The 14,460-nt window shown below is 36.8% G+C and overlaps 1 protein-coding gene across 2 annotated transcripts in view; it reads right to left on the reverse strand.

Moving 5' to 3' along the window:
* Positions 1-14,460, reverse strand: part of HEPACAM2 (HEPACAM family member 2) — a 50,467-nt gene that overhangs the window by 27,386 nt on the left and 8,621 nt on the right. Inside the window, exons 2-3 of one of the 2 annotated variants that reach the window (XM_004676684.2) lie at positions 12,819-13,178; positions 8,637-8,921 (exon numbers count right to left, since the gene is read on the reverse strand). In XM_004676684.2, the coding sequence (XP_004676741.2) occupies positions 8,637-8,921; positions 12,819-13,178 (645 nt within the window). Of the gene's footprint in view, positions 1-8,636; positions 8,922-12,818; positions 13,182-14,460 lie in introns of both variants that reach the window. The other variant, XM_012720802.1, reaches the window with a different exon arrangement.

Here is a 14,460-nt window from a genome sequence, read left to right on the forward strand (position 1 = left end):
TGATCATATCCAACATTTATTGAAGATTTGCTACATGAAATTACTTAAAGTACTTATACAGTTAACCACATTCAACCTCTAAGAGAGATTTATTATTCCTATTATAAGAGAAAGAGATTTAACATTTTTATTTGTTCATGTTCACAAAGCAATTAAATAGAAAACCTGGGACTCCTAAATATATACATTTAATTATTTGTATTATCTCTCTAAAAAGCCTAAGTGATATAACTTTCTATCACAAAATAGTTTCTTGTCTAACTATGTTATTAGTTCCACAACAAATTGTCTATTATATATTGATTCTGTACTCAATTAAAATAAAATAGTCAATTAAAAAACACTGCATATGAGAAATACTAAATATAAGGTAACACATTTAGTCTATACATGAGAGAAAAAAAAAAGAACAATGTAAGATGCATTTCTTACCTTCATGACATATACAAACTAGATAAAGCTATAGATGGTTTGCTCAGCAATAATTTAATCTCAAAGGTTCTGATTTCCAAATATAAGGAACTGACTTCATCTCAGTGTAGTGATTAGATAGTAGGATAAGTAGGTTTGATCTTGATTTTGTCAAGATTAGTTAAGTGTTTTTTAGAAGTCTTTTAAACTTTTCAGGTTTTACTACCTCATCTTTACTGTGCAGAGATTGACTAAATGAATACTGACTAGGTTCTTTTTACTTCTGAAACACTAGGGTTTATGCTAGGATAAAGCTATTTTGAATATTGGCAAGCTAGCCTTAAATTTGCATATTTCGAGACTGGTTTTCTATTATGTCTGTATTTTCTGACCAATCTACCACTGAGGAAACAAATTCCCCAAGGCTATCATAAAAACTGAAAACACAAAACAATACACTTAACTAGAAAACCTCCATTTTACACTATTTGCTTGCTAAAGACCCAGAGAAATGCGAAAGAAACAGATTTATATTCATATGTACACAGGAGATAACTTGGCACTCAGAAAACAAACACAGAAGTTAATATTTTCAATCTGAAGCAATCAGGCTCTGGACATGGAGGATTAAAGTGAAAAAACAACAACAACAACAAAAAACAAATACAAAACAGATGACTTTTCCTGTGACTGCACTAGAACCTTGTTACACTGTTCTCTCATTTTAGGTTACGATATGGTTTCAGAGAAAACCATTGACTTAGATCTGTGTTATGTAAGGGGAACCCTCTTACTCTGAATTCCACCAGGTAGTAAGCTGTGTAATGGGAATGAAAGGTTTTTTTCTCTTACTCAGCCAAAATCAATTTTGAAATATTGCTGTGTGCATGATACTGTTCTGGGTACGATGAGGGAATCTGAAATATTAAAGATGTGGTTCCTGTTACTATTATCTCAGTCTCATGTAGCAGGAGGGCCCTTTCCTATGGTCATCGTTAAAATGACATTAGGAAGCAAAGGCCACCAACCAAGGATCACTAGTTATGTTCAGATAGTAGAAAACCAGAGACCTGAATTTGGGCACAAAAACTGAAGCTTAAAACAGAACAAGAAGTTCTGGTAAAGTAGTGAAGTGTGGTTTATAAAAATACAGTTATTCAGTTTAATTCTTTAATTCTATTCTATCTTAAGCTATCTTATTGCTAGCTAGCTAGTTATCAATCATCTTTCTATCTATCCATCTATCCAGCATCTTCTATCTACTTTTTGTACATAACACACTGCTTACAATTTGTTTTGTTCTTACAAAGGTGTTAGCTCCTTTTTCTTTGGAAGTTCAGGTTGACTCTTTACTTTGATGTTCAATTTAGTACATTATTCACGCAGATGGGCAATCCAGTTAAAGATGTTTAAAGTGATTCAACCAGTGTGACCTTTAACACTGAAGATGAAAGCAGAAAGATAACTCTGTTTTGGATGGTTCAGTTTCTTGCCTTTAGCAGAAAGCTCCCAATAAAAATGGACCTTTGCCTCAGGATGGCTGTTTACTAAATGACTTGTAAAATCACATATCATCTGTTCTCTTTAAGAATTTATGGCTGGGTGGGAATAGTCTCTAAATTTCCATCATGGTGCTGCTTTCACCCTGCTTGGGAGCAGATGGTAAGTATTTACTGTGAATGACCTTTTTTCCCTGTAATTTTTATCACTTAGAGTACTTCCCTGCAGCAGTGCCATATGTTGCACACAAAATGCAGTAGTTATCAGGTTATTATTTACACTTGGAGCTGGAAGGCATACACAATTCATGAACTACAAGTAGATATCTGTCTGAATTACCGACTTGACACTGCATTCTACCAAGGCCAATACTAGATTATGACATCATAAACTTATAAATATATTGTCAATCTTGATAGATTTTGCTATACTTTTCTGCCAAAAAAAAAAAAAACAACAAAAAAAACAAATCTGTTTTCGTGAAGGTAACTGTCATAGAAATAGTGTTTTAAGAAAACATAATAGGTCATTCACACTGAAATTCTATTATGATATGAACCTTGTGGGGGAATATTGGAATATGGCCTTCACTTGATTATTGAGGAAGGTCAGGGGGAAAAATGAAGAGTCAAGAACTGTAACTAAGAAGCCGTTACCTTATAATGGGAATTTAACCTACAGCATCATTATGTAACACTGAAAACTATATGAAGGAAGCTAATCTGTTCCATTTTGATTAAGCTCAAGAAACCTCTATTGAGTTCTTAATCTAGGTCAAGAATTGTCCTATGGATACAAAGATGAATCATGCAGAGCTCCAATTTGAAGTTGGAATGCTTATAAGCGGAAGAGACTCAGGAAAATATAATGTAGGGAGTAAGTATGGAAAAATGTGTACAGCTTATTGCGGGAGCACAACGAAGCTGTTAGTGACACTGAAGAGGTGAGACAACATGTGAGCAAGTGAGCTTTTCCGGAGAAGATGTTGTGAAGGCAGAAGAGGATGTTACCAGGTGAAGAAAGAGAGATGGAAAAACATCAACCAAGGTACATATTCAGTTAGCATGGAGTTATAAAGATTACAAACATGTTGATTCTATATCAATTGTAGAAATAAATTACAAATCTTCAGATTATTTATTTTAATTCTTGTAACCCCCAAACCAAACAACCATTCAATCAAACAATAAAACAAGGCTAAAATAGGGATAGTAAGAAAATTTAATAAACTAATGAATCTGGGTTTATTTTTATGTTACGTGATAGGTAATAATCGCTTAGCACAATTACTATACTAAGTAATTGTTTTTTAAAGTCAAATCAAGCTATGAGTGAATTAGTAAATAAATGAACAAGTGAATGAATAAATATTAGTAAGATGGGATATTGATTAAGTGAAGTGTTCTGTATTTGAATATAAAAACAATCAAGAAAATACACTGATACTATATTCACAATTACTGCTTAATAAGAATACCAATCTTTCTTGTTATATTACCTTGATAATTCAACTTTACAATGTATAAAATGGACCCATATTTGTAAATTTTCCTCTTTCTACAACCTGCTATTAATCTATACTGATAACAATGGTTTCTCTATGAGATTTCAAAAGACTGCCTAAAAAATGTGGAGAAAGAATTCCATCTGCATATAGGAGACATGTATTATGAAATTGGGATTGTAATTTCTCAAACAACTCATAAAAGTTTCTGGAGCTTAGAGAATAATATTTAAAATTTTCAGTTGTGATTCTGGGTTTCTCCCCTATTTTCATACTTTCCATACTGTGTATCACCACACTTTGTGCTAATAGCAAGAGCGGGGTCTGAAATCTTACATAAGAAAGATCTTACTTTTACTTTGTCAGATTAAAATATAATATATAGCAAAACAAAAGATTATTTGTATATGTAAATGTTATTTTCATGTACCTGTAATTGTTTATGCAATATCTTGCAGAGTTTTTTCCATTTAAATCTATGATAGGTATTTAAAGATAGATTGAAGGAGAGAGAAGAAATAATGTGAGGAAAATATTTTCAGGTAGAAAATAGAGTATATCAAATTAAAGAATAGCTATATTTTGGGAAAGAAAAAATTCTTCTCAAGGTAGTTTTTCAGTTTTCTCATAGCAGGTATCTTCTACATTAACCAGGTTTTCCAAAACTGCTTGCTACCTGCTACCAGTATCAGCTTGGGCTGAAACAATTGAAATAAAAAAAAGGGGGGGGAGGAGTAACATTTATTGCACTACGTTTTTCTAGCTTATCTATATACATAAAATTTCATTTCATTCACCTCACCCTTCTTGCTTGAGGTACCCTGGGGTCAGTGGAGACAGGGAGGTGAGGAAGTGGGTACAGTGAAAGAGTCAGTCACTTGCACTCACTGCTGTTGGCAAAGGGGGCTTTCACACTGGAAGTCTGAAGTTGTATCTCTGGCGCACAACAACTGTATTATCCACAAAACTCCATCCATGGGCCCTCCCTAGTGGCACAGTGGGTTAAAGCACAGCACTGAGAAGCTAAAGCCACTTCAGCATGAGTTCCATCCCAGCCCCAGAGGTGACCCACATGGTGCGGCAGACCTCTCCTGACCCACCTGCTGCTCCCCTCAGCAGTGTACTTCGTTGATCTGCCTGTTCTTCTACTCCCTCTGTCTCTGGTGAATCCTCTCACTGCCCCTGCACCTCTGGTCTGTACCCCAGTTCTGTATGTATAAAAAAATAAATCTTTTAAAAAAAAGGGCCCTCCCTGGTGGCACAACTAGTAAGCACAGCACCATGAAGCTAGCTATAGCTGTTTCAGCATGAGTTCTGATCCCTGGCCAGAGAGGTGACCCACATAGCACGGCAGACCTCTTCTGACCCACCTGTTGCACCCCTCAGCAGTGTACTTTGTCAGTCTTCCTGTTCTGCTCCTTACTCTGTCTCTGGTGAAGCCTCTCACTGCCCCTGTTCCTCTGACCTGTATCCCAGTTCTGTATGCATAAATAAATAAATCTTTAAAAAAATAAAAAACTCCATACATGATAAGATGTCACATCATCAAGCTTTAGTTGACAAGGAATGCTCCAACACACTCTCACTTCTGGTTGTCTCCTACACTGAATGGTGGCATCTCAGAATTAATAGTCAGTACATAATAATGGTCTAATTCCTTATTTTGCATTTTATGCCTTTTCTATGTAACTGTAAACCATCTAGACCAAACAATAAAGAATAATGTAAGGATGTGCCTCTCTATAATTCTAGATTTAATTTACTTTGCTTACATTTTCTTTTTTTTTTTTTAAGATTTATTTATTTGTGCATACAGAACTGGGGTACAGGTCAGAGGCTCAGAGGTGGTGAGAGGCCTCACCAGAGACAGAGTGGGGTGCAGAACAGGCAGGTCTACGAAGTACACTGCTGAGGGGAGCAGCGGGCGGGTCAGGAGAGGTCTGCCACGCCATGTGGTCACCTCCGGGGCAGGCGGGAATTGAACTCATGCAGAAGTGGCTTTAGCTTCTCAGTGCTGTGTTCTAACCGGCTGCGCCACCAGGGAGGGCCTTCTTTCACTATTTTTAAGTTACTTGAATGCTTAGGTCTGCACTCACTGGAGTTGAACAGGAGTTTTATTTAACTTATATAAGAATATTTTATTCTGTCAAAATATAAATACAAGTATAAATTGCACCAAATTTGAATACTTCACTTCAGTTCACACTAAAACTATATGTGTAATTCTACCTCCGTTTATGCTTTAAGGCATACAGAATATTTTCAAAATGTTATCTGAATATAATGAGTCAACTACTGTAAAATATAGTTAAGAATTCAGCTGTAAAAATAATGTCATTGCTAAACATAATATGAGCAATGACTAGGACAAATCTTATGTAGTTTACTTATATTATTTGGTATTTGTCAAATTTTCTTCTTTCATATTCTTTAATTTCTTCATTTTCTGAGTGAGGGGCTGGTTAACCTTTGAGATGTTGAATTTTGAACTAGGTTTAACTAGTAGCTAATTGATTCCATACTCCGACATTGAATTAAACAAAGTATGCAGTTTTTCTATTTCTAAGTGAACATTTTCAGGAAAAAAAAATACCTTCAAATTGTTCTTAAATATTCTTAATCACTGCATAGTTTTAGTGATTTGTTTTCTCCTCTCTATATCATAGGTTAAAATATATCACAGCTCCTTTTCTTTCCCTCCTATATACATCTTTTTTCCCCCTTATCTGTTTACATACATCTTTTTTGTAGTTGTGTGATATTTGTAATATATCTTGAAAATGTCCTCTCTTGAGGAACAATCCTTGAGTTAGCCTAGTATATGTATAAGTATTTATTTACAAACCATTCTCCAAACGTTTTCAAATGCACCTTTGTTTAAGAAATAACTTTTCCTTCATTGTTTACCATATGGTGCCTGGTGTTCAAAGCTCCTCAAAATCTGACTTAAACAAATCTATTCTAGCATCATTTCTACTGCCTCCTCCCTGTCTCCTACATTCTAATCAAACTAGGAGTTGCCAGATACTTTGATCTCTATGTTGTATCTGAGTTCCTGCTGTTCCCATTACCTGGAATGGTGTTCCCAGGCATTGCCATTTGCCCCAATTAAACACACTATTTAAGATCCATCTCAACTGTTATTTTCTGAAAAGAAGCTAATTTCCAGCCAAAGCAATGTTTCTTTCTCTGAATTTCCACACACTAATAATAACAGTGATAATAATGACTAACAGTTATAATGTACTTATTATAAGCCAGTTACTGTTCTTAGAAATGTGTGTGTAGCAAGAGACTTAATCCTCACAATAACCCTATGAACTAAGTACTGCCAATACCACCATTATATAGATGAAGAAACTGAGGCACAGAGAGATAAGGTTGTAGAACCAGGATCTAAACCCAACCCTTTTGGCCTCTGAGTTCTTGTTCCTATCACTATGTTCTTTTGTATATTTAGGTGTAATATCTGTTAACATTTTATTTCATGTATTTTATAGTGTGAATTTCCCCCAAAATACAGGATAGAAATAACTCTAGTTTCAAAATTCGATGACTCCATTTCCCATGCCTTAATTTTGCTGATCCAAGTAAACCTTATTACCTACCGCATCACCACACTCCTCCCAGAAGTTCCATTTGCCATTGGTGGAGCTCAGTTTTATCCTTAAGCTTTATATAGTTAGGAAAACCTAACATGATGAACATATGTTGGCATTTCTTCCTGGAGAGTTCATTCTAACTCTCAGAAAGACTCATTGTTCTATTAATCAGAACAGAATACAGATGTATCAATTATCAAAACAGGCTCTGGGCCCTCCCTGGTGGTGCAGTGGGTTAAAGCACAGCACTAAGAAGCTAAAGCCACTTAAGCATGAGTTATTGTCCCTGCACCAGAGGTGATACTCACAGCTTAAGTTTTAACTATCCCCACTTTGCAGATAAGGCTTAGAAAGACAAAGAGACTTAAGATCACATGGATAATGACAGGAGCAATTTCCCATTTGGTTAGTCTACTTTCTATGCTTTAGGGCCTTTCCCTAAAGGAGTCACTTGATGAATGATTGGATATATTTTCCAGGCTTAATTCTACCTTACAGGTCAACCAGCTGATACCTTCATCCTCATATCAAAGGGGTGAGAGTTTTCCTTGCTATATACCTCACTTCTCTTGTTAAATAGTTGTAACTATGTGTCAAGCTATATGGGACTCTGGTAAGAAGACTTCCCAATATGATAGGCAATAGTTTCCAACTAGTAGAGCTATTGTGCCCCTCCACCAGACATCCACACCAGAGACATAAGGCCAATGTCCAGAAATGTTTTTAGTTAGTCACAAATGTAGGGAAGAGTTTCTGCTATGCAGTGGGTAGAGAACAGGGATTCTGCTAAACTTCCTACAATACAAAGGACAGCTACTACCTCAAACAACTGTCCAGCCCAAAATGTGTGTGTGGAGACTGAGAAAACCTGGGCAAAATTGAAACTGAAATAAAATATTAAACACTTGAAAGGTGGTGTGATGGAGGACAGGGATGTGGGGAAAATAACACAATAAAGAAAATCAGGGATCTTCTTTGGGTTGGTGATGATATTTTGACATGAACTAAAGAGTTTGATGAACTTAACTGTACATGAGGTTAAACAACAATAGCAATCATCAAAAATAACAGAGAAAGAAACCAAAGAAAAATGAAATCTGAAATAACTGCTGATTCCCTGGGAATCTGAGTATTCTACTGTGAAGAAATTAAGTGTTCTCTGTGATCCTCCCTCTGTTCTGTCTCTAAAAATAGAGGTGAGAAGTAGGCAGAGCACAGCCAAATCTGGGGATGTCCTACCTATGCATAATCATAAAGTATGCTTTTCTCCCTGTGGTCTGCTCATCCCTCCATTAGTTTATAATCATCACCAACTCCTTCCCCTTGGGAATGAAAAATTAGTGCCTACTGCATGGCTCTAGTTTCTTGAAATTGAGGTTTCTACATCCCAATGGAAATAAGACATCATAACGGACTAAGTCACAAAATATATCATTTGAGACCCTGGGAGAATATCTCAACTTAATCTCTAAGTAGTGTTGTGACAAGACAATGTTTGGAAAGCAGAATTACCACTAATCCTGGACTACTTTTACTTTTGGTGGTAAAAATCTCTGTGACTACCCTTGTAAAGCCTTTCTAAAAGAAAACTCATGAATAGTTATATCTAGAATACTTACAGTATATAGTAGGTATAATAATATCACTTTCCATCTCACTGACAGGGTTCTTCACCAAGCAACTGTAATTCCCAATATCTTCTTTGGTCACTGGAACAATATGAAGGGTGTTGTTTTCGGGAGAAAAGGAGTTGGTTGAGCTGCTATGGACAGGCCTCCCATTTTTTAGCCATTGGTAAACCAGTCGGGTGCCCCCTTCCAATAGGCAGGTGAGGGTCATGTTCCCCACATACTCCACAGCCCCAGTAGAAGGTTGAGTTTGTACCACTGGTTTCGTGACAGGGTCTGTAATAACAAGAGAAAATAGAAATGACTCGCCAGCATGGAAGTATAATCAAACTGTATAAGGTCTTTGACATATGAAAGTTTGGGAAATTATTTCAAATTTTATGCTTTGTAAATGTAGATAGTTCAGGCAACAATTAAAGGGAAGAAACATTTAAAGTAATAGAAATTCAAATGATAAAAGAAATAACTATCATTTATATCAGAAATAACTATTTTCAGAACTTAGCTTTCAAAACTTTCTAATGTAAGCCTTTACGCTATAGATAGTACAGTGAGTGGAAGAGAATATGAGAAATTTCTTATTTCTGTTCATTATGTTTTTCCCAGCACCACAAATGCGTATTCTCATTAGCAAAATCTATGCAGCTATTCCCACTTTTGTTATGTGCTGGTGACCCAATAGCAGCTGATAGTGGTAGATGTGCTGAAACCAAACTTCCACCTATCATCTGTAAGACAGAAAGTTCGTATATATCATACTATACTTGTGGGGGACTGAAGCAGTCTTAGAGAATCACACGTGTACCATTTGTTTTTCTTCTCTATAAGCGAACTCATATATATTTTCATTGTTTCACATTTGTGTTTCAATATGATGTTAGTCATTTTAACATACCAAAACCTGCATTTTCACATCAACTTAATCTAAAAATAGGATAAAGTGTGTTGTTGGGATTACATCATTTTAGAGATACAGAAGACAAAGTCAATCGAAATTCTTGTTGAAACTTCAAATCATAAAGAAAAACACATTTAAAATTCTGGACACAATGGGGCTTTATAATATTTATCAAGTGGGTAAATATTCATTCCCTGAGTTTTTACTGAAAATTGCTGGATTTAGGTGAGAATTATGTAGGTATCCATGATCATTTCCAGCAAACTTCATTAATCTTTGAGTGTCTTGAGTGTTACTTGCCCAGCATTACACAGTCAGTGGCAAATAAAGAGATCTCTAATCTGGTAATATTTCTCTCCAGCATTTTGGAGATATACATTTAATAAACTTCTACATATGATCACAGGACACAGAGTAATGATATGTAAGTGACAGATGATTGTTTCTAATATTGTATTTCAATTTCCTATCAAGCTTTTATCTGGATTGATGCATTTCCTTTGGTAAATTTCTCTTGACTCATACTCAAATTTTCCTACACTGAAAAATGTGCATTAAAGCATAAATAGGCCCAATCCTTCAGCCCAGAGAAGACAGGAGAAAATGGAAGATAAAGAGAAAGGAGGATGAAAGCAAACTTGCAGAGTGTTGAGTAACTCTAAAGCCTACAGCCTTTTTAAAGCTGGTGTAATCAGCTGTCTTGTCATTTAATTTGATCCTTTATCTTCTCTGGCAAGAACAAAGGATTCAGAATAATTTTTGTTTGCACTATCATGATTTTTAAAATATTGAATTGTGTACATGTATCATGCAGAAAAAGCTTACATTTCAAATATGTCTCTGTGTGGAATATATGTGCTATTCGATAAGTTAGGCAAGTAACATATTTAGGCTTGTATGAGAAGACCCAGTCATTAGAATAGAAATGGTACTGTGATCATATATTAAATGCACTGTTTCCAAACAGTACAACCTAGATGTCAAAGTTTCCCAAGAGGGTTTTTGTACAGGTTCTAGTCTTTTATTAAGGCATTTTGGTTGCATTTCCCCAAGAACATCGATTTTTATTACATTAGCAAGCAATAAATACTCCATTAAATTTTGGGGGATAAAATAATTTAATAAAAATATTTCAGGGGAGTGTAGGGTCAATGGAAATATCACACACACACTAGAGGTGAGCAAGGGGTGCGGGGCAGGGGCATGAGGCATGCAGGTCTGCGATTATGGGTCTATGGAGCGTAGGCACGCGGATGCATAAATGCTGAGAGGTGATGGGTAAAAGGGTGGCTTCACTTTGAGGGGAGGCTAGGAGATTTCACGATGATTATGAAACACCACCACATGGTAGAGGTTCAAAGATTCAGAGGGGGCTGGGAGGCTCAGTTGCTTCCTCAGCCTCTGGTCCCTGATGCCTGGCCAGGACCTGTTTCCTTGCATGCCAGCCTCCCTGCCTGATACTCCTGTGTACCTGGTTCCCTGGGAGAGCATTAAAGGACTTTAAAAACCATCAAGGACTCTAGGACTCTCTTTATCTGCTCGACAGTAAACCTGTGCTATGCATGCTTGCACTATAGGGAAATACAGGATACAGGAGAATCTCAAAAAAAAAAATCTCTTTTATAATTTTCTCCTTTTCTCTCCCCAAGTTGCTCATAGGCATTTATTTCTACATCCTGTGTGCTGAGAAATATTGTAGCAAACAATATGAAATCCCTACTCCTATGAATCATGTATTCTAGTTGGGGAAGAAAAACAAGCAATGAATAAAAATGTATAAGATGTCCAGGTGAAAATAATAAAAGCTGTGACAAATAAAGTAGGAGTCAAGATTCTGTGTGTGTGTGTATGCACATGTGTGCATTTGGGAGAGAGAGTTTAGACTTTATATAAGTTATTCAGGAAGAGCTCTGCAAATAAAGTGACATTTTAATCAAAACCTAAAGGAGTGGAGGAGACCATGCTAATTCTGGGAGACAAGCAATGTAGGCAGAGTGAAAAGCATATACAAAGGTCTTGAGGTGTAGCCAGAACAGAGTGAGAAGAATACAGGCAGTATATAGGTCAGGAAGGTGCTAGATATGTTGGGGGTGTTAGAGACCATTATTAGTACTTTTATTCTGAATGTGGCAGATAGCTCCTTATGTGACCAGAGTCAGGCTATTTGGATAATCTAGCCCAGAACTGCTGGTAGGGCTGGAGCAGGATGGCATGAGGGTAATTAGAAGTGAGTGAACTCTGCTTATATTTTGAATGTAAAAATGGTGGGGTTAAAATGTGGACTGAAGATAGGGTGTGGGTGAAAAAGGGAGTCAATGATGACCACAAGTTTGGACCAGAGCAACTGGAGAGATATTGTTAAGTAAACAGATTTAGAGGAAAAGTCAGGATATGGGTGCTGGATATAGCATATAAGGTATTCCACTTATATACCTCAGTGAAGAAAATAAGTGTGTGAAAGTTAAATGATCTTATTCTACCCTGGAGATATTTATAGCAACTTCTTTTGTCTCTAAGTATGATGTTCTTGAACAAGTCTCATCCTCCTCCAAGCAGTATGCCAAACTAAAAATCTTCATGTGACAACAATTAGAGCTCTTTGCAGGGAGCATTCTGATATCCAGAAAATAAGACTTTTTTTTCTATCTTATATCAATAACTTTATATTTTATAGTCTCCAATCAAACAAATAAGTTCTGGGCCTTCCTGGTAGCCTTGGGGTTAAATCTCAGCGCTACCACCATGATGGCTCACTGCAATAGCCTGAGTGCTATCCCTGGTCAGGGAGCTAATCCACATATGGTGCAGCAGACCTCTCCCCCTGCTGCTCCCCTTAGCAGTGTATTTCAGTATATTTGCCTGTTCTGTTCCCCATTCTGTCTCTGATTGATCCTTTTACCTCCTCATCTCTGGTCAACAATCTAGCTCTCTTCTACAATCTAGCTCTCTTCTACAGAAAAGTAAATAAACAACAACAATCTAGCTCTCTTCTACAAAAAAGTAAATAAAATAAAATCTTAAAAAAAATTAAGTTATCATTATTCCTTGATTAATTTTAGTGGGCACTAAATATATATTGTACATACAGAGTTTAAGCCCCAGGAAGACTTAGAAAGTAGATAATGTCATTTGACCTATAAGCATTGATACCTTGAGGATTAACATTTTTTCCCAAAATTGCAGTCCCAGGACCCAAAACCTATGAATTCTAATCTCCCAAGTGATTGCTGGCTACCACACTAACCAGCTGCCTATTACACTTATGCAGGACTTACCATCAACAGTGACTTGTATCTTCTGACTAGCTGAGAGAGTTCCATTTCCCTGAATGTTGACCTTCACGATGTAATTGCCTTCATCAGTGAACTGCAGTGGGTTGATGAGCAGAGATGCATTGGGCGGCATCATGGTGAACTTGTGTTGGTATTCCAGGTCAGGAACTACAGACTTGTTCACAGAGCTCAGTAAGTATTTGGGCATCGTATGGGGTCTCTCAAATAGCCATATTATCTGAATGTCTGATGCCAGAGTGTGGAATCCATAGTGCACAGGAAGGTAGAGGGCCTGACCTCTGATGCCGTGGACAATGTGTGATGGCACTGCCACCTTCAGTCCCGAGCAAACACCTGCTGTGCCTGCTAAGAAGGAAAAGAAAGTTATAAAGACCCCAGGCCACATTTCTAATCAAAAGGGACAATGCAGAGAGAGAACTCGATCAGTGATAATCCTCTGAAAGAAGAGAGGTTACTAGGTACTGACTATTCTGTTACCTCTAAGGTGAATATTTGCCTCTAAATCCTTCTGCATTTTAAAAACTCCACCCAAAGATCATACTGATTGCCTGAGTTCTTTAAAGCCAAGATGAAAAGGAAAAGCAGAAGTTATTATCTATGACTGTTAAAGAATCATGGAAAAAGGAGAACTGGGAAAGATTATTAGTGCTAAAGTCCAATGAAACCTTTGACATCATGACTGTTAGTGTCTGAGTTATATAATAACTTAATTAAATTATGTGAGTTGAGGGGCTATTTCCTCCCAAGAATCTTCTTTAAAAGCCTTTTGAAATGGCCCCTTATTGGAAGTTTTCCCCCTTATCTAAAGCCTGGCCATAGGCAAAAATCCAAAGAAGTTAGCATTAAATCATTACCAATTCTGCTTAAAAGCAGGAATGTGATTGGTGTGTTTGAAAAAGAGCAAGAAGTAGGACAGATGCAACAAAAATGGAGGAACATGGTAAAATATGAGGTCAGCAAGGTGGCCAGAGTCAGATTAGGTAGTATCTTAGGGCCACGGCAAGGACATTGGCAATTTTACTCTGAGTGAGATGGGGATGCAACTGGTACTTTGTGAACAGAGGCAGGATGTAATCTTGATCCTCTTCGACACCTTGCCTTTCTTCATTTTTAGATGTGTTCTAGTTCAAAAGGGGCAGGAAGAGCACTTAGGAGATGACTGTAATAAAGTAGGCAACAGGATTGTGCTGAGGACCAGGTTGATAGTAAGAGGTACTGTGAGAAAAGGTCAGTGGTGCTATCATGTTTTGTTGACACATCAGGGTGAGATATAAGTCACCAAATGGATTAAAAAATGATTTCAAAGTTGTTGACCTAATCAATTGAATTAATGGAGCTGTCATTTATTAATATGTAACTAATAAATTAACCATGAAAGATTATGGGGAGAACAGTTTTTTCTTTGAATTAGGAGTCAGTTTGGGAAATGTTCATTTTAGATACCTTTTAGACATCCAAGAGGCAATGATTGAGGATATATGGGGTGTGAAAGCCTTATTAAATTGGCCTGGAAGGTTCTGGGGTTGGGTGAACTGCCCAGTGTAGTGACACAAGCTATGCAACATCTGTTGTCAGACATGATCCGGATGGAGGGGAAATGCTCTGAAAAATCAGAATTTCCAAG

This window comes from Condylura cristata, unplaced genomic scaffold, assembly GCF_000260355.1.
Source record: "Condylura cristata isolate star-nosed mole 26May11 unplaced genomic scaffold, ConCri1.0 scaffold00005, whole genome shotgun sequence".
Taxonomy (NCBI): Eukaryota; Metazoa; Chordata; class Mammalia; order Eulipotyphla; family Talpidae; genus Condylura; species Condylura cristata.